At 45.4% G+C, this 21,299-nt stretch overlaps 1 protein-coding gene and 1 non-coding gene across 2 annotated transcripts; both read right to left on the bottom strand.

The window, feature by feature from the left end:
• Positions 1–868: 868 nt before the first annotated feature.
• ap1g1 (adaptor related protein complex 1 subunit gamma 1) lies at positions 869–20,759 on the bottom strand. Its single transcript, XM_067248680.1, has 23 exons — positions 20,672–20,759; positions 13,736–13,939; positions 13,463–13,587; positions 11,973–12,114; positions 11,714–11,810; positions 11,291–11,367; positions 10,100–10,195; positions 9,926–10,006; positions 9,737–9,835; positions 9,572–9,627; positions 9,346–9,459; positions 9,069–9,209; positions 8,692–8,746; positions 8,319–8,441; positions 8,135–8,224; positions 7,914–8,038; positions 7,718–7,822; positions 6,582–6,723; positions 6,069–6,195; positions 4,609–4,704; positions 4,260–4,420; positions 4,007–4,105; positions 869–3,900 (listed from the first exon to the last, which is right to left on the bottom strand). The coding sequence occupies exons 2-23, from the start codon at positions 13,934–13,936 to the stop codon at positions 3,799–3,801; spliced, it is 2,454 nt and encodes an 817-aa protein (XP_067104781.1). The 5' UTR covers positions 13,937–13,939; positions 20,672–20,759; the 3' UTR covers positions 869–3,798.
• Positions 8,531–8,609, bottom strand: LOC136955895 (small nucleolar RNA SNORD71). The gene has a single exon (XR_010878195.1). It is a non-coding gene; the product is annotated as a small nucleolar RNA SNORD71 (small nucleolar RNA).
• Positions 20,760–21,299: the final 540 nt, after the last annotated feature.

Here is a 21,299-nt window from a genome sequence, read left to right as displayed (position 1 = left end):
GTGGCCAAACAACTCCAGTTGGGTAACCTTCATTAACATTTTACACTTAAAAACAGGAAGTAGCACTGCATCCTTAAAAGCATTACTGATCAAACAGGACTGACAGGGGTGCAAAATTGAACAAAACCAATAAAACAAGGCAGGATATAACGCAGGCTGTACTAGCCTTATATTCTCAATAGCTCCCCCCTGTGGATATCATCTTAAAGTACAGGTAACATGCAGCTTTAGCCAAGTGCAATGTTTGCGTTTTCTTTTTGTAACTCAAGGACAGGTAAAGCAGCACCGCATTACTTAGATCAAAGTTCTGCACAAACCTATTGACAAACTAAGGGCAAGAATGGGGGGGGGGGGGGAGGGGGAAGACAACATTGGACGAAGCCTGAAGATGCGGATATCAACCTCTTTTCAGCAGGCTTGTCTGCCTGTACATATGCATCTTTTACCGACATAAAGGGCTAGCTGATGAACAGTATCCACAATAGTGAAAGGTGTGTAATGAAAGACTGAGACCGCCTTGGACGCGTCTACCCCAGGAGAGGAGGCCCTGTACCCGCTTGCCTCACATCAGAATACCCCACGAGGACCACATGGCTCCCTGCCGTCACCAAGCAGGGAGGGAGGCTGATCCCCCTTCACCTAGGATCTAGAACGTCACAGAATCAAAAGGGTGAAAGGTCCCTCACACTACAGTACAGGGGAACTGCCCATGTACCCGTCTCTGAAGTCCAATACAAGTAACTTGGGAGGTCCTGTATCTAAATAAGTGGAATTATGTATACTATTAAAAAGGGGGGAAAAACACCAGAGATAAGAGACTGAAAGACAATGAGAATCACTGGAAACCAAGGACTATGTGCAATGTAGGTAGGTCATCAAACCATTAATTAGGTTTGCATGTCTGACAGTGCTTTATTATATCCAATTACTTTTGCTGGAAAGAGCAAAACAGTAACACGCAAAGGCCTTGGGGTGGAGTCACAACATCCTTCCAAGAGTTCGCTCCTTCCTTTTGAAAGTAGCACATGAACCAGATGGGGCTCATAAAGGAAACCACCAGGTGCCAACTGGACCATGGCTCTGCCCTGTCATCAGTAGTACATCACACCGTCATTCCCAGACCCCAGCCAAGACCCCAACATCACACTGAAAAGAACCCAATAGCAGCCTGCTAACTCCACCACTAAATCAGCAACAAAAAAAAAAAAGAAAAAAAAAAGGATACAACCATTTTGTTTTTACATATATGTTTACAATTATAGTCCCTAGCTAATCTTTATAGGTCTTCAAATGGGTTTTTATTTCATTTGATCGAGTTGTCTGTTTTACAATTATATACAATGTACAGGCAGCAGATAACATCTTTTGCAATGAGTGATGACAATGGAGGTCATGTCCATTAGACTATGACTCCCATTTAAATCAGACAATATACAAATGTGAGTAATCGTAAGTCTTAGAAAATGGTTGGTATCTAAAAAAGGAACGAGAAATAGGATGAAGGATTGAAAGCCCTCAGTATATACAAATCAAGCCAATGTAGCATTTAGCCCAAAACAGAAATAACTAATAATTAAATCGTTTTCTCCATATACACATACCATGGCTCAAAAAATATTTCCAAAGCTAAATAGCATCTCTGATTTGGTCATACAAGTTAGATAGTGTAGCATAGTGAATATTAGTCAGTACATAGTCTGATTGAACTTCTGAAGATCTGAACACACATTCGTCATCACAGGGCTAATTAGATGGTTAGTAATGTGATGGATTAACTATGTGTGTGTGTCCCCCCCCGTCCCCCCCGGCCCCCCCGATTGCAGATAAAATAAGACTCATCACAGCCGTCAATCTATCCAGCTGTTTATAGCAAACAGAAAGAGAGAACATTGTGAGGTATTCAGGTTCATGTTTCCGAGAGCTGGTCCGGCATTCGGATTTGTAGAAGTATGACAGCCAAGGAATCATACCCTCCCGTCACCAAACAGACTCCACTCGCATCCCTACTGGATAAACTCCACCGGAAACAATCGGATCTCCAATGTGAAATGTCTCGAAAAACAAAAAGGGTCACGTCCTTCACCTCCCTCCTCTTGCCTGCCCTTGCCATTCCCAGGTATGAACACACACGATAAGCCCTCGATACAGTCGGACACCAACCCAACCCGACCTCACACAGCGTGAAACACAGCTTGGGGGGATTCCTATTTAGTCACGTCGAAAAGGCACATCAATTTGATATTAGGCATTACTGCTTTGAGTCAAATCACTGCAGAAACAACTAAAATAACACCATCACAAAATTTGTGCCGACAAGATGGCTGCCTTCCTCACAAAAAGAGAAGAGCCACAAAAACAAGACGGAGAGAAAAAAAAATTACATTCAGTGCATATAACTACATTCAAAATAGACTTCATTTATGTACGTGCATGGTGGAAAAGCTGGCTCCATCCAGCCAGGTTAAATCAACTCAACTAGGGGCCAATATTGATCCTAAACTGTAAATTTCAAATACGTCTAGTTACTGTTACCTGTATGTATCGACACATTATGCTCATTCAGATGTTGAATGCAAATGTCTAAAATGTTACAATTTTATATGAACTCCATTAATAAGACCTGAAAAATCCACCAACGCTCAGGTCTTTGCAGATATCTGACATCATCCCCCAAACTTTTCAAAGCAATCAAATGCCATTTCCAGAGTCAATATTCAGTGAGAAACTGTATAGGAAAAATGGAATTTAGTGCAATAAAAGCACATTGTGCCAAGCCGAGCCCAAATCTCCAACCTCGACAAGACCAGACTAGTTCTAAGGAACCGGTGGAGGGCACACCAAACTAAGACACACAAATCGATAACCAGGACAAGCAAGGCATACTCTACACGATAACCCTGAAGAGATATGATGGTACCAGGTGTTCCATTTTCTGACATGACTACTGGTAATAAAAATCTGCTGGATGGAATTTGACCCAAGCAAAATGAAGCGAGGGAAATGAGAATCTAGCTCGCTTGATTACTTAAAGAGATGAGTTAGAAGATTTAAACAGGTCTTTCTACAATGTGCGTGAGAGCTCTGGATGTTTGAAAAGTCATCGACTTGGATATCTTAACGGAACCACATCCTACAATCTTGATTACAAAATGTCTCTCGTAGAATTTGAAAAAGGTACTTTGTGGAGTCATGAATGGAGAGTGTACAAATAGCGGGAGGTTTATTTGCATCTCATTCAGACAGAAGAAATTACCCGTGTGTAAATTAACTTTCAAAATTGAAAACAGGAATTAAAAGGTAAACCTGATGGATTAAAAGAGTGCTCAGACGCTTCTCTGTAGTATGCTGGTTTACAGAGGGGGTTGGGTGTACGGTACCACAGCAAGTGCATGGTGAGTCTACGTGTGCTGAGGTGGAGGGGGGGAATAGTGCCAACTGCAAAGCCGAAACCAATCAAGAAGAAGAGAGAGGGTTAGTACATGGATATGTTTGAGATTTTTTTCCAGGTGACGTCAATATAGTCATTGCCATCAATGTTGTCGACATCATGGTGTTCATACCATCTTTTTTTTTCGTATTTTTTTTTTAATGTGAGCGCGCTTGTTTGTGTGTGTGTGGTCGTGCGTCTTAAGAGGTTCCGCTGTTTCCCATGCAACCCCAGGGCAGCAGTCTGCAGTGATGTATGATGTCACAGGGGGGGGGGGGGGGGGTCAGTTGAGGAGAGGGAGGAGGCTCGGGGGAGAATCGTTCCCATAGTTCCCTTGGCGGGGGTCTTTAAGGGCGACGCGGCAGCGCCCCTCACTGCCAGGACTGAGGGGGGAAGTTGTTGACCTCGGCCAGGTCCTGGACAGCAGAGCCTCTGTGGGTGTACGTCAGCTTCACCCTCATCCGCAGTTGTTGCTGGAAGATGGCCAAGGAGAGACATGTTAATCGACGTGCTCGTCCTGATGAGACGAAACCCAACATGGGTGGTGAACTGTGGCGTTTCGTAGTGGCGAGCGGTTACCTTCTGGGGGTTGAGGACTCTGATGACCTGGGTGACGCTGCCCTGGTTGAGAGCGGGGACCACGTTACTGCTAGGGGACAAGAGCTGCAGCTGGAATGTCTGACGGGGGGAGAGAACACAGAGTCAGGGGCTGCTCCGGCTTCATGGAGACTCCTTTCCCCATAATCAGAGTTTTATTGGCAAACCTTTCATTCTTTTTTTTCTAAATGTCCTTGAGTCGAGGGAGAGCTTCTACCATGTTGTGACTCCTCACCTTTGGTACTGCAGCCTGGAAAACGAATTCTGTCATGTCGGCCTCGGTGGTGTTGGAAGCGTGGATGGTGATGACTGCTATATTGGGGTTGGGGTTGGACCTCTCGAAGGTGAACTCGATCTTCAGCCCATTCTTGTTGTACGCCGTCATGGGGGGGATGCCTACACACACACACACACACACACAATTAAGCAAAATGCAAAGTTCACCTCGAAAGGACACACGGGCTGCACAAACACAGATGACACAGATGGACAACACTCCAATCGACGTGGAACAGATGGCTGCGGGCCGCCTGGAAGTGACTGCAGACGGAGGACACGTCAAGGAGGAGGGGTCTGGAGCTCACCTGATGCCACGTCATTAAACAGGGGCTGTGAGGACAGGCCATCCAGGAGGAAGGGGGGCTGGGAGACAGGCACAGAGGGGACGGGGGCAGGACCACCTAGGGAGGGGGCCACAACACAGGGGGCTCCAACAGGGTACAAGGAACCACACACACAAAACAGTCCACACTGAAACTCATACATCCAAGTGTATGGCTAACAATGAGTGCAGATTAAACGGGACGCCACAGGGGGGTGAACAGAGATCAACAGGTGGAGATTGTTTTTGTCTGGAAGACTCAAGGAGAGAGTATATCTGGGTGGCGCAAACCAGGGATGGAAATTAGCACCAGCCAAATGCGGGTGATTTTGTGTTGTGGCGGGTAAACTCGCTTCACCTACCGGCCACCGTGGCGGGTAAATAAAATTATTACACGGCTGTTCTTAATGCTGTAGAATGCCCCATTCACTTGAATGGGGCTTCCCAACGTTCTGCGGTCAAGTATTTTTCGATAACAGACCGTTGCTATGTATAACTGACCGCTGTCAAGAAGTGGCCTTTTTGCCTCGGATTCACATCTTTCGTAGCACTCTGCAAGTAGTCCGGTAACTTTTCAACTCCAGCGTACTCCGTTGCTTAGCGACGTCAGCTGATTTGAAGCCTAAAGAATGTTCAACGTCTATGAAGTTCAACGTCTTTGGCGAACTATTTCTCTGCAGATCAACACTACGAATGATAACATATAAATTGTAATAAGACACAATGTGCTAAGTAATTTTTTTTGGCAAGTAGCCGTGTAATAAGCGGGATAATGTATAGAAAGCCGTTGTCATTATCGGGAAAATAAGCCGCTTCAGAGCGAAGCTACACCCCTCCGCTTCGCGTCGGGTGCTGTTCACCCTGTCGTGGAGGAAGAACGCTCAGGATAGCACCTCTGGAACTTCATAATCTGATTCTGATGAGCAGGAGTAAACTGTACTGGGAGTGGGGAGGATGGGTGGAGGAATGTTAGTTTGTTGTTTAATCTGCCCTACTCATTTAATGAAATGTATATCAGTTCGTGGTTTGTGTATGTATAAAAGAGAAAGTGTCAGTGTTTCATTGAGACTGAGATTAAATAAACTGCACAAGTATTGTAGTTCTTGTAATATTAATTTTTACATGCCGTTACACATTGTCGGTTAAAAACAAGAAAGTGGCTGGTAAAAACATTGAGTGGCTGTTAGATTTTGAAATCCACCAGCCACAGTGGCCGGTGGACAAAAAATGTAATTTCCATCCCTGGTGCAAACTAAGGGAGACCGAGTTTGCTGGTGGAGACATGAACTAGGGCTAATGCTAAAAAGTTTTTTTGGCCAACATTTTTCGACGCTTCCCCTCAATTCTACTTAAGTTAACCAATAAATTGGAGTGTAGGAGTTGGTCACTGCTCTGAGCAGATGCACTGGGCCTGGTGTGGGTGTGTGAGAGCCAGAGTCCTACCAGTGAGAGAGAGGTCCCCCAGCAGGTCCAGCAGCTCTCCCCCAGCGGAGGCAGGCTTGGTGGGCAGGCTGGTCTGGATCACAGGTACCACGTCATTACCCCCCAGGAGGTCCAACAGGTCATTAGCCTGAGGGCATCACGGGAGGGGGGGCAGGAACATGACATCAGAACTCAAAGCTGTCACAAGGACCTCCACAATGGCTCAGATCAGATCTTGAACAAGAAATACTACAGATGCCCAGGACTTCTTGTTCAATATCTGATGTGACGCAATTACTTTGATCAAATCCTTCCAGATGTTTTATTAGAAATGTAGGACTCCACATTACTCTGGCAGAATAGTACATGGCATCTTGTCATTCAATAGAAGGCCTGGCACACTTGTAATATTCCTATCAGCAGGGATCCTTGTTTGAGCAGTGGGAGAATGCATTAGCAATCTTTTTGTGACTTTCACCATATACATTAAGACCGTCTCACACTCCTTAGTGCTGAATGTGATGAGGCCCTTACCTGATTGGCTGGTTGAATGACAGGGGGCGGGTGTTTCGTATCAAGAACTGAGGGCTCCGTTTCGCCATTGGTCTGGACGATCTCTGTGGGGCCATTGGAGGCAGTCTTCTCCATGATGGGCATTCGCTCCAGTAGGGCAGGCCTGCAGAGAACCAAGACCAGGGAGGGTGAGCGGAGAGTGAAAACATGATCGAAACGAGCACAGCTACCCATCTACCTAGACAATGTCCATTCGAAGAATCCGATTTTAGGCGGGTGGGAACCAGACAAATCTGACAGCTCGTGTTTTCAATTTTCTCTGGCCCCGCCTCCCAATTCAAGCAATTTTCCCTCTGCAACCAGAACCTGGCCGGGCAAATCGCAACCATGTATCTGATATGGGATACCTATGATACAGTGCCTGTGCAGAGGAGCGCCGTTGAGTAAACAGCCATTGGGTTCCACCCGTGTAATTCCATCCCATCGAGTCCAGAGGTGTGTTGTTCTGCGCCCATTGATAAGAAGGGGTGTAACAATACATGTATTTGTATTGAACCTTTTCGGTACAGGACGTTCGGTTCGGTACAGGGCTGTCCACTGGTGAGTTCCCGGAACGGAAGCTGCGCGTGCTTATTTTCCGCCGGCAACTACACGTGCAGCCCATATGCGTCATGGCTACCGCTAGCGATAAACCGGAGCTTCAAGACCCTCCCCTGTCGCTCAAGTCTCCTGCTTGGAAACACTTCGGCTTCCTGGTAAAATATTGCAACGGAGAAAGACAAGTGTATAAAACGAGGGCAGTGTGCCAACGCTGTTCAGCTGAGATCGGGTACGTTTCCGGCAACACGACATTGCTAACTCAACTGAAACTTGAATATTTTGTATAATGGTACAATCAATTGTTGGTTTATAAATAATAAACACGCAAATAAACAACAAACAAATTTACGTTCTGCATTTTGCTCCCATACTGTACTGAAAATGAACCGAACCGTGGTACGAACCGAGGTACGTATCGAACCGTGACTTTTGTGTATCGTTACACCCCTAGTTGATAATGACTGTTGGATATCAAAAGTGAACCGAGTGTTTCCAGGTTGTGGAGACGCCAGGCTAGGATTTCAGAGGGGTGCGTAAGCATGCGGAGAAGAGCTCACCTCATGTGGTCGTACTTCTTGAAAAGGGCGTTGTACTCTACAGCTCTCTGCTGCAGCTCCACGTCAATGCTGCTGCCGTATATTGACACCACCTTCTTGATTCGGCTGCAGAAAAGAAAAGGTTTCGAGTTCTTCGTTTTAAAGTCATTGCCAAGGCAGTAATGATGGATCATATCTTTGATCAAGACCATCTTACTTGACACTAGTGAATCGGGTGGACAGCTTCATGATAGCAGTGAGGGAGTAACCCCGGGTTACAGGGGTAGACATGTTGGACACTAGAAGACCTTCCAGGACATCGAGGACCTCATCCTCGGTCACCTACACCACAGCACAGGGATGAAACATCTCGCACGGATCATGTTGGAGAGTGTGTGATTCTGTGTGTGTGTGTGTTCCAGAAAAGAACTGCTTTACCTGGATGGGCTCCTCCTCCTCACACTGGCCAGACACCAGGAGGTCTCCGTACTCGCCTATGCACCAGGACGACACCTGCACCAGAGGTTGCTGTGGGAGAAAAAAAAAACACACGCCAGGTTCGCCTCTCTAGCCTCCACCAAACCTCATCCTCCCCTCAGGAGCAGCGTGGGCCACGTCTCACCTGGGAGATGTCGTCCAGCAGGGCTTTGTAGAGTCTCTGCACGGTGTAGGCGTGCATCTCCACGCTGTTGGTGATGAGCTGGATCAGGTTGGGGACCGAGTCGTCCCTCACGTAGCTCCCCGCCTGCAGGAGAGAACCACAGGCGGCCAACAGGTTGGCAAAGTAAACACTTCCACCGACCCTCCATGTGGGAGTCGGTTGGTGCAGAGTGCTGGCCGTCGTCAGCACTGAAGAGATCATCATTTTGTGTACAGTCGATGGATCACTCAAGGTATCATCTTCCAACAGCCGAGCATTGAACACTTCCTCAAAGCTGGCGAAACGTAGCGAGGGGCGGGGAAGGCTTGCGTTCATGTGCTGAAGGGGTACGTACCGTTGTCAAGACTCTCATGATTGTGTCGATGTGCCATCTCTTTGAGGGCGCGTACCTAGGAGGCAGAGCGGGAATGTAATCAGCTGCTATCACTTTTAACGGACATTGTTTAACAAGCGCAACAATATGGGGAACTAAGGCATGCACGAGACAGACATCACGTGGTGACGATGGATTACTCATTTTATCATCACACCCTATGCTAATAAGTCAGCCATTTCACGGCCCTTGAGGCAAAGCAAAGGCTAAACATTTATGGAGTTTTAATGTCACAGAAACCGCAGCAACCTGAAACCCACTCTGAGGCCACCTCACCTGACAACCAGTGCACCACCCCTCCACCCACCCCTCCCCCCCCCCCCCGCGCCGGGCCTTACTTCTCTGCAGCCAGGAAGACTCCGGACGCACAGTCTGCTTTAAAGTCTGGGTCGCAGGAGTCCAGGAAGTAGAGCAGCTCCTTCATCATGCCTCGGATATTGTTGCCGTTCACCAGGGCGAAACTCAGCTCCATCGCACGCCTGCAGAAAAACACAGGAAGACTGTGAGAACGTCGCGGTTTCTCTCACCACCATCAGCTCTGCACTGCAACGTGCCTGGCACACTTCCTTTACACCATCTGAACTCCTTCTGCTCCTCCACCCATCTGAGACTGACCTCTTGATGGACACGTCCAGGTCTTTCAAACAGTCCACAATGGTGCTCCGATGCCTCTGCACTGCATTGTGGTCCGTTTGTACAGTCTTCAGCAAGGATGTCAAAGCCACGTATCTGAAGGGGGCCACACAGGAACAAACGTTTTAGTGCTGTCCTTTAATTTAGGGTGTCATGAGGACTCCGGGCCAGACTAATTCCCGGTCCCATTGCTGAGGGGGGACCTCACCTGATGTTTTTGTCATTGTTGAGGAGGAAGCGTCCCAGAATGTTGATGGCCAACACCTGCAAAGCAGAAGGTTAGCTGTACATGTCCACTGATCCTTTCAGGTGTGAACAAAAAAAAAATGTATAAGGCTCTAAAAAGAAAACACTGACAGAATGAAGAACTCACCCTCAGTCCACTTTCTGATTTGATGTCCATGATGGTCAGTACTGTCTCATAAAGGATTGCATTGCCTACATTTTTACTCGTTTCTGTGTTGGTTGCAACCTGAAAGAGCGAGGGCGACGCATTAGTCTCCTACTCAGACACTGGCTGGGGAAGACAAAGGCTCCAAAGACGTCGACCCTCACTTCTTACCTGTGCAAGAATGTCATTCATCGCTTCACTCGAGTCATCGTCACTCCTGCCAAGGATTCGCAATAGTCTCAATATTCGCACCTGGAACAAGAGTCAATAATGGACGGGTGAGCTTCAGCCGGTATACATGTAGTAACCGAGGAAGGGTTAAAACGTTTTTGTTAACGGTCTCACCTGCAGAAAGGGGTCACTGATACCAGACACGTCATGCTCGGGCGAGTATCCCGACATGATCAGGTTCTTCAGGATTCTCACCAGCTGTGGAACCAACTAGAAAACACAGGAGAGAGCTGGCGTCAGGAAAGCCATTCAGACTCCTCTACTTCCAAGGAGCGTGCTTCAGAAATACCGGAAAAATTATTTGTACATCTATGTAATTAAGTCGTGATTCTATACAAATATTGGGTTAGGGAATTTTGTTTCATGAGCTAATCAAGAAGGATCCCACCTCCATAACCATAATGGATCCTACTTGTGTTCCTTTTCACAATTACAGATAAGAAATTCCAAGCAACATTCTATAAAGAGTTATAGTGATATTCATTAAATACGTTTAGTGACAACACTTAAGGTGATCGTTTGAAAACAGACCCACCACCTCGTTTTCAACATTGTGATCAAATGAGTTACATATTAGTATTATGACACTACGACAATTGTGAGAAATGGATCTACGAAACAAATTTAAAAACTCATTTTTGGATACAGAAAAACTGACGTTATGGCCACTGTGAAATGGAAATAAAACAAATTAAATAATAAACAAACAAAAACTCAATACTGAGCACATACATTTGATTACATCTACTGTGACCATGTGAAGTGATTACTAGTGACAGCATGCACCAGCTATGAAACCAGAATGTCCTCTTACCTTCTCATTCTAACACAATGCAGGAATTGTAACAAAGACAAATGACAGAAAAAATATGAGGTAGATGTTAGGGGAGGAAACCGGAAGAGATTCACTTTCAGAGAGATCAAAAGAATGTTTCGATCATGAACATGAGGGGTGGGAGGCCTGGCACAAAGCTGTTACGGCTAGGAGGGAACGGGGAGCTACAGCTGAGATACAGGCAAGAGGAACGGAGAGGATACAACTGGAGGTCAACTTTAAATGCAGAGCAAACCTTACATGAAAAATGTCATTCAAGGCTTTTTTTTGTTTTCTTTTTAAGGTCAAGCATGTTTCGAAGTCTAATTCTAATAGCCATACTGAAAGGAAAATGCATACACCGAGAGGAAATGGAATGTGGAGCAGGCTAAAGACGAATGCTCAATTAACTCCCAGGAGGACTGGCTGACAGACTGCCTCGGAGACAGATTACTGGTCAGGATGTTGACATCCTGAGGGGTGGTCCGTACCTTTCGGAAGTGTGACAGCATGTCAGGGCTTCTTTCACACATCTCCGTGAGGAGGACCACCGATGTGTGGAGAACACCTGGAGGGGAGGCACACAACCCCAGTCACAAAAAGGAACATTCAATGTCCCATACCTTGGACAAACAAATGGCAATTAAAAAGCATAGAATGGCAAGACAGGCTTCCAGAAGGGTCTCACACGAGAGGCATAATTTTTTTTTTTCTCTCTCCCTTCATGCCGTGAAATGTCCCCTATTGCCAGTGACACCTTCACCGGCTGTGACGGACAGAGTCATTAATTCTACTCTCTCCGGAGAAGGACACAGAGGACAGGAGCCTAACTTTTTGCTGGCACCCTTCAGGACAGGAAACTGTGTGTGCAGGAGCAGCAAGACGCAGCCACATTCCCCTGGCTGTTGTCTCACCATGGTTCTTCTCGCTCAGCAAGTTTTTTGTGGCCGGGAGGAACATCTCCATCAGCTCTGGGACCTTCCTGATGACGTGGACCGCACACAGTGCCGCCTGTGAAGGACATTCAAAAGTCCATCAGCTACTAACAAAATCTTTTTGTGTGTGTCTTTAAAAAAAGGTACGTGATAGATGCTTTAGCTACGAAACAAAAGCTTTTTGTGTGTCTTTAAGGTACATGACAGATGCACGTGGACAAGGCTTGTCCGGCCAAACCTTTTTCCTCAAGTAGGAGTTGGATGTTTTGAGCAGCTTCTCCACCTCCCCAGCCAGGTCGCGACACATCTCGGAGGAGCCCATGCAGCCCAGCGTGCACAAGGCCAGGCCCTGGACGTACTGTGTGCTGTGGTTCAGGTCACTGTGGACGAGAGGGGACAGGATGAACAGGTGGCAGCCATGAATACGGATGGAGAGATGAGGAAGGGGAGTAGGGATGTAACGAGAACCGATACTACCGACACCTTCCGGTTCTAAAATGACAAAACACAGACGATGCCCAGTTTTTGAGGCACCGTAGGCAACAATGCCAGTGTTAGCAACGATGCCAGTGTTAGCAGCATCAGTGCTGCGCCTCTTCCGGAACTGATGCGAGTTCTGATTCATATTAAACAACATACAAAGAATGACCGTTTTCAGTTTTTTTTTTATCTGTCATACTGAAATACATGTTACATGATGTCTGGGATGGTGGGCACATGTTACAATGGCTTCTGTTATGCACGTAGCTTATGCTGTAGTTTTAACGTTAGCCGAAAGAGAATCTTGCATGCATCATGTCAAAACTAGCATAATTCACTGAATATCCCAGTTTAATATAGTTACAAATGAACATGCAATTGGTTTGTCAAAACTTTTTTTACGATGCCAATACAACTCGATGTAAAAGACGATTTGCGAGTGACAGAGCTTAAAAATAAATAAAATAAAAAAGGTTTATCTTGTTAGCTGAATGGCTGCACTGCTATATCCACCGTTTTGTTTTTGCACTGTTGTTGTTTTTGCACAGTACCTTTTGAACAGATGTATGGAATGTGTCTGGGGACACTAGTTGTTGCACTATGAGCATTAATTGCACTTTATTAGTTTATTCTATGCTATATTGCACATGTTATGTCTTGTTATGACATTTTGATATTTAGTACCTTTGATAAGTATTTCAATAAATAAGTTAATGTTTCAAGTTCAAGTACATGGAATCTTGGAAAACCCTTCTTTTTTTTACCTTGGTATTGAAATAGGCATCGTGAATCATGTTATTTTACTGGTTTTGGCACCGACTACTGAATTTTTGGTATTGTGACACCCCTAAAGGAGAGGGTTCGGGAGTCAGGAAAACAGACAGAGAATGTGGACGGGAGTCACAGCGGAGGAGAGAGACTGAACAGCTGGGCAGGCAGGTTCGGGGGCTGAGCCCATATCCGACGGCACGCGATGGGGAGCACCACTTATGACTAACACGTTTGGCATAGAACAGAGTGCTGGTGTTGAGCGCCATCACCTCTTTAAGCACCACACCACTTATCTTTACTCGCACATTACAAACCGGCAGCTGCTCCTGACAACCCAGCAAGTGGCTTCCCGAGCGCTTGAGAAATACAGATTCATGAGGAACATCCTCTTATATCAGTGAAATTTGGAATCGACCACAGGAGACTTCGGGCAGAAGGCGAGAGAGTTGTAAAACACACAGAAAAGCGAGCCCTTACTTCTTGATGCAGTTCGTCATGAGTAGATGGACATCCTGCCTCTCGTCCAAAAGCAACATGGCTCCCAAGTACCCTATCCTCTTGTCGGTGAACTTCTGGGATGCAATCAATTTCAGGCACTCCAGCTGGAAGACAAGACTCATCAGTTCACATAACTGCCTCCCCCCCCCCCCTTTGCTGAGACGGAACACTTATGGCACTCCATCACTGCCGGTCCGAGGAAACCGACAAACAGCTCGGGAGAAGACTAAGAACTCGCCCAGCGAAGCCTACCTGCCCAAAGTGCGCCGGGTAGCCCAGCATGTGCATGTAGAGTAGCTTGGCCACGTTTCGACAGCGGTAGGTGTTGTCCTCCTCTCTGAAGGACGAGCGGATGGCAGCACACTCTTTCTGGATCATCTCGCGCTCCTCTGCCTGGGTCCGGGCCGTCCGGATGGTCCGGATCAGCTCCCGCAGTCTGATCGGAGCTGGCATCCTCTGGAGAGCAGAGGGAGGAAGTTCGTTGGCTCAGGTGGATTTGGAGGCTGCAACTGAGCCCTAAGCTAGCAGCACTGTTTGAACAGGGCCCTTTAACACACCGCAAAGTCTTATTTGAAATGTAGATGACATTAAGTTAGATTAAAAGACATAAACCCCAAAATAAACACAATGACAGCAGAAGGAATCATCCACTCTGACAGTGGCTGATGTTTAGTAGCTTATGATGAGACTATAAAAGAAAATATTGAAATGAACTATGAAAAGGTACTCCGGAAAACCGGGCACTGTGTGAAGCTGAAAATCGTTTAGTAAATAAATACACATGCGTTCACCACCAATGGGCACTGCAGTAGTTAACACCGAGAGAGAACATGCCTGGGGATAGTCAACTGTCTGAAGCAGCTGAATTAAACAATGAATAAGAGCATTCTGTACAGCATACGTTTATGCATATACCATATTTTTCAGAAAATAAGCCGCATCGTGTATAAGCCGCACCCCCCCAGAATGAGCACAAGCAGCACTGGAATATAAGCCGCACTTTGAAAGAAAACAATGTTACCGTTGCGCCGGCTAACTTTGAGCGGACCAATGCTCACGATTGATTACTTGCCCAGACACACTGTTGCAGCGGACAGCTTGGATAGCCATCTAACTAGACAACATTCCCAATCAGGATGAACACTCAAATTATCTAAACTATAGACCATAGCATTACACATATCAAAACAGAACAAACACAACAATAGAACTCCAAACAATGCTTATTTAACTAAGCTGATGTCATTAACTTAGTAGCTTTTCAGCTTGCTGCAGGGCATACTGGGTACCAAGAGCAATGCACGAGTATAGGCGATCTAACAGCATTGTGTGACACACTTCGGTTATGGATAGTATGTCCAGAAATGAAGCCAAGTCACTCATTTAGTGGCAGAATCCATTGTTATGTCTATGTTTTTATATATATATATAAAAGTGTTTTACCACTGCTCTTCTTGACATCGCCATTCGAACAGCCCTCACTGATTTCACGTAATGCTTTCAGCATCAAGCCTACGGCAACTCCCGAGGGACAAAACACCCTTGTCCGTTGTCACATAGAAAGGTCTGCTACAGTAGTCTATCCTCAGGATTTGCAAGCTAGCTAAACTTATACTACATACATATATACATACATATATATATAGCTAGCTTGCAAATCCTGAGGATAGACTACTGTAGCAGACCTTTCTATGTGACAACGGACAAGGGTGTTTTGTCCCTCGGGAGTTGCCGTAGGCTTGATGCTGAAAGCATTACGTGAAATCAGTGAGGGCTGTTCGAATGGCGATGTCAAGAAGAGCAGTGGTAAAACACAAGTTGTGAAAAGAGACCGTCCGTGTCTTATTGTCCACACGATCATACAATATATCTAAAACAAACTTACAAAGAGCTTGGTTACACTACCAAAGTTGAATTAGTAATGTTGTTAGCGATGCTAGCGTTATTTTGCTAGCTGTATAAAACATTTCACTGGGTCTTGCAGCTGTTTGATTAAATGAAATGTTATGTTCTACTATCTATCTACTAACTATTTGCATACTTTAGCAAGTCACTGTATTTCCAAGCCCTGATAGTGTAACTGAGACGACACAATAAATAATTCCTCTTTCAAGTAATATGCCCCTGTTTAAGTGTTGAGCATTAAATTATTTGCACGGTCTGTAGAGATCTTGAGACAAAGCCACTTTTTTGTTCTAAAACCGGACTATAAGCCGCTTCGAAATATAAGCCGCACAAGCACAAGAAAATTGTAAAATCGGAGTACAAGCTGCGGCTTATTTTCAGGAAATTACAGTAATATTGTACAAAGCGCCAACAGTATTTCCTAACGCTGCTGGCCTGCACTTTGAATTTGACTATTTTGTGTTTGATAAAACATTTTAACGGCATATCAAAGAGTCCACAATATGGGGGGAAATGTGACTGGTGAAAGGAGAATGACAGTTGAAATTCCATTCCCTTGCTCGGGAGCTCCTAAGAAAGGCACTAAGGTTTCAAACTGAGCAGTGGAGCACAATTAAATATTGAGAAGGTGCACATGCATGGAGGTGAGATTAAATTCTCTTGTAAGATTTCCATGCATCCAGGCCAGAGCACTAGCCCCATTTCAGCTCAGAGCAGCTCCATTCCTACACTCCAGAAAGCCATGGTTTGGACTCCTCCCCCATGACCTCTGTGAGCTACCTGTGGAGACGCAAGGGCACGCACGTTAACGTGACACACTGGGGTTGTATTGGAGGCCTGCTAATCAGAGGGAAAGTTCAAGCTTTTGCCACGTTGCTTATACCTTTGGAATTTCTTTCAGATTTCCAAAAGTGTAAATCAGCAGCTAGGGCAGGGTGGTTAATGCGTGATTGTGCACTAAAGCCCGAACATAAATCAGCGAAAGGCCGAAAAGGAACTAAACCTGTGACAATGGAAGCTTTGGGTTTGCCGTCTCACAACAAAAGGACGTGAACGTACAATAGCTAGGCCTCTACAAATGCCAAGTCAGAGGAATTGAGTCATTCAAGCAGAGGACATGACTATCCCAAAGGCAAAGCCCCAACATGGGCGTGTCCAACAAACAACACTTCCTGGTTCCAGGAACACCCCTCCCCATACGTGTTTCAACATACACACCTGTACTCTGCACCACCAGAGACGCTGTCAACAGATTCAGGAAGTGGTGCCAAACTAGCCTCCTACTACCACATTAAATACCAGCTCATTCTTCCCTTGTCTTTCAGAACACAATGCATTTGGTCAAAGAGACGAGAGAGAACTAGGAGAGGGAGACCCTTAAGAGATCCCAGCCCTGGGCAGGCTGGAGTGGACTGAAGTGAAATGAAGAATGTCAGCAGGCTGGCATCAGCAGCACTCTGTGTGGTGGGAGGAGGAGGGGGGGGGAGGTCGTGTTTATGGCAGCTTAGGGCCTGGTGAGAGGCCCAAGTGTTAATTCCTCTCGGCCACAACAGGAGATCCATCACCGCTCACAATGCCAAGAACCAAGAAGAAAGTTCTTATTGCTGGGTCCTCCGAGCAGAGAGAAGATGTGTTTACGGCTCCCCAGCTCAAAGAAGCACGATTCTTTTATCTGTTGGCATGCAGCACATAATTAGGCTGCCACAGCAAGTGTGTCTCCGGTAATTACTTGCTGAAGAAAGTCATTTTGAGCATATAGCTGCCTCAGAGGTAAGAGGGATGCTGGTACAGACAGAATGCACTAAATAGACAGAGCCAAAACTCCCTGTCTTGTGTTGATGGATGATACACTTAGTGAACGCTTTGCCAGTACGGTACTAGACCTACTAATATAAGCCTTCAGTAAAGGCACCAGGTATTTCCTGTCAGAATAAAAATCGACGTCTGCTGTAACAAAACACACCTGCTGAGAAATAAACACTTCTGGCCCTGTTGCTGTGTCTAATAAAGCCATATCCTAAACAATGGACATACAAAACTAGAATTAAACACTGGCTTATCACTAAACATTACTAGACTATCCTCGCTCAAGCCTTTGTTTCTGCATTCCTATCCCTTTTAAGAAACCTTAACTTTGAATCACACCTCTTTCTAAACCGAGAAATAGTCATGGGGGGGGGGGGGGGGGGGGGGGGGGGGTCTTGATCTTCATACGTGCCAACAGCTATCATTCAGAAATGGAAGTTGTAGCGAAATGTCAGGTCAAGTTAGTTTAGCTGTGGAGACGGTGGAGCAGGGAAATAGGCCGAGGTCTCAAGAAGAGACCGGAGAGAGGGTGCAGAGTTGTACAGCTGATAATGTCAGAACTCCCTGGAATCAAAGTGGAATGGGAGATCCAGGTAGTGCACATTCCAGAGAAGCCAAGGGTTAGCAGAGCCTCTACTGGCCTATCCAAATGTACTGAGTGCCACTCACTGGTAATGTGCCATAAATCAGACAAGAGGGGTCACCCTCTGGACTACCTCAATCTCTCTGTTAGTGCACCAAAAGCTGAGAATTATAAGTAGCCTAGATAAGTATAACATGAGTTGGCATTAAGATACCACAGTGGAAATTCATGACACACAGCCCATCATAAAGCACACAGCCTGTCATAAAAGATAGGCTGTGTGTAGCTAATGAGTCAAACTTAACAACGTTGTAATGTTAAGGCTTACATCCCACTACAGATTTCCATCCCACTACCTTCATGTACATTTTGACAGATTAATTAAGAGGAATTAAAGTACTGGAAATTGCTGTTCTTTTAAGTGTGCTCAGCTCACATAACTATACGGTACGTCCAACCAGTCATTGAGAGCCTAACAAACTGACTGCTCTCCATACCATGTTGTAACACAGCACACATTCTTTGATTAATTAAAACATGAGACTTCTGAGATTTTTGTTCCTTAACTAACCCTGTAGGCACGGCACTAACAAGAACCGTGTGGTGTCTAGGGTAAACTAATGAACAGAGCGAGAGTTGAGAACCAAAAATGGATTAGAAAGACCATAGGTGGGTAGAAGTTTGAGCTGGCCAAACGGTTGGCTAGCAACAGCCAAGGGAGCTATCCCCAAGGTCAGCTTTCATCAGCTTTTCATTCGTCTTACTTGTAGACTACTCCAGAAAGACAAAAAGACCACTGTTCAACTGTGTGGCTGGATTTTGGCACTCCAGAAACGTGAACAAGCAATACTTGGTCATTTGGTAAAGAATAATTTAAACATTGCAGTTGAAGATTTTACACTTTACATTAACAATTTATGTATAACTACATACTGATATGAAAGCCACTTTAGCCTGGCAACATAGCTCACTGGCTTTGGTCTTCCTGCTAAATCAATTTTAGACACTTTTTGTCACTTCCTATGAAATGGCATTTAAACATTTATTCCAAGAAGGATCACTGTGTCCGTATTTGTAACGACTCCAATTGAAGTGTTCTGGATGACGTACCTCACTAAACACTTCTCCATATGTAAAGCATGGAAGGAAGTACAGTCCTACAGATGAAGACTGAAGGACTGGTGGACAGACTTTAACAGCATCAACAGCTAGTAACCACAGTAGGGACTCCACCAGACAAAGCTCCAATACCAGCTGTGGGAGACTTCCAGAGCACTCCCCCCCCCCCCCCCCCCCCCCCCATCCCACATACTCCCCCTCGGGAGAAACACATGCCTTCTGCACCTAGTAAACACTGTCAACAACACACACAAGGCAACAGATACAACTACAGGAACTAAACTCTGCAGAAAAGTTCATTACAAAAAAGATGCAAAGCTACTATTGGAGGGGGACCTGTACTTCCTGACTGAATTTCAGCCTTTTGCTTCCTTGTGTCTCATTTTGGAGTCAATGCCCAGCCAAGCCCTTAGTGAGATGCCTTTAAAATTGTAAAAGTGTTACAGCTGGCTACCATTTTCCATCCAATAAATAAACAATACCAATAGTGCTCAAATTATATAGTAGTTCAAGAGGCACGTAGACTTTTGATTTACAATACACATCATGAAATATGTGGTTTATTTCTTACACAAGACAAATGATCATACATCATTAACACTTAAATTGTTAGGTGTTAACCACTGTGTGGTCACATAGTGGACCTAGAAACACTGAATCATTCAATTTCCTTAAGAATTAATAAAGTAAATTGAAGTGTGAGATTATGACCTCTTGTAATGGATTGATGGAAGGCAAAGGATAGACTGAAATGCCTTGTCAGCATTCTAAATGCAAATACAGCCACATCCAAACAAATACAGGCACAGAATCCAGAGCCTATGACACAAACAGCTGTTGACGGTCCATTGCTATTACTGATCGAAATGGAAAGTAGGCATCTGAAATCCAAGAACAAATAACAGGGTGTATTCAATGATCATGATATATAGCTCCCAGGCCAGGACACACAAGCATGAATGTAGTTAGGCTACTAGAATTTTGTTGGCATTTACAAACATCCGATCAAAGTTGTGCATCGGGCCACTTAAACCAAAAGGCTTGTGGATCAAAAGACCAATTTCCTGAACGCAGGCCATTCAACTTAGCCACCCACCAATGATGGGAGTACATTTGACTACACTTTGTAGCCTATGTGGCAATGTGAAGGTGGTAACCTTGACGTTTTTATTGGAAAAGCCAAGCTATTCCTGTTCTGAGTCAGGCCATTTTTTTTAGACAATTTCAGCCTCATTTCTCACACCCATGAGCCTACTCCGTTTTCTCTAATGTTAGCAAGTGGTTGCTCCTGTTAGCTAACACTGACTAACTTGCTACGCACTCGGTAACAGAGGCCTTTTTATTTTAGCACTAGCAGGATTAGCTACTTTGCTTGCTATGTCCGTTTCTTGATACCATGCAACTCATGATCACCAAATAACCAAATTATGCGATGACAAGCAGTGAATAGCTGTGTATCTCATTAAACCAAATGAACACAGATAATAGATAGCTATCATGTTGTTAAAAACGGTGAAGATCAAAAGCATACCGGAGACCAACCTACCCCGTGTTAGCTAGCTAACACGAGCTACTTGCTACCAGACGCTAACCCCCGGTGCACTGACAGACTTGAGACTAGCCAACGCGAGCCTAGCTTGCCAGCCCCACTTCCTATGCAGAGTCTACAGGCACACCTGTCAACGCGATCACAGACATAGAAAATATGCTTCTGATCGTGTTATCAGAATTTACTGCTCTGTTTAGCTGACATAAAAATAGAAAGTTGTACTCACTAGCCGTAATGATACCAGAAAATTACTGGAATCTTCTCTATTTGCGACGGAGGGAGGAACAGACCAGACATTCAAAATGGTGGCTACCCTAGCCTCAGCACTTCTACCGCAGGCGGAGGGTTACACTGAAATAACCAAAACTTCAAGGTTTGTGGACAGTAGGTATGTTCGTTTTGACTGTCACAAAGGATGTGTTCTCCCACAGAGCTTGCTCAGCCCGGTAAACTGCATTGGTGAAGTCGAATGGTTATTTTCCCCTCAACTGGCCATTCCTTAAAACAGAAAAGCACTATGGGTCTTCGGAATTTCCCTCCAATAACGGACACTTGATCCCATAACAGCCGCCCGGATACATAGGAACCACCAGTGGCCGAGTGCTCCAGCGGCCATTCATTATACCAAAACGAATGTCTTCAGTGACGACGCTTCATCCCTGCTTGCGAATTATATTCAACCATTTCTCGGGAACTCTCACTCCACCTTCACTGCCTCCGAACAGACCTACAACGGCTATGCGATATTTTAGCGGACAGCATGGGTGAATATGCTACTGTATTTTTCATATGCAACAACAAGAATAATCATTGTTGCTACTTTAGCAGTAGTACTAGCTAGTTGTCTAGGACCA

The sequence above is a fragment of the Osmerus mordax genome, chromosome 13 (genome assembly GCF_038355195.1).
Source record: "Osmerus mordax isolate fOsmMor3 chromosome 13, fOsmMor3.pri, whole genome shotgun sequence".
Taxonomy (NCBI): domain Eukaryota; kingdom Metazoa; phylum Chordata; class Actinopteri; order Osmeriformes; family Osmeridae; genus Osmerus; species Osmerus mordax.
Note: the sequence above shows the minus strand (reverse complement) of the source record. Positions and strands in the feature narration are given on the sequence as shown.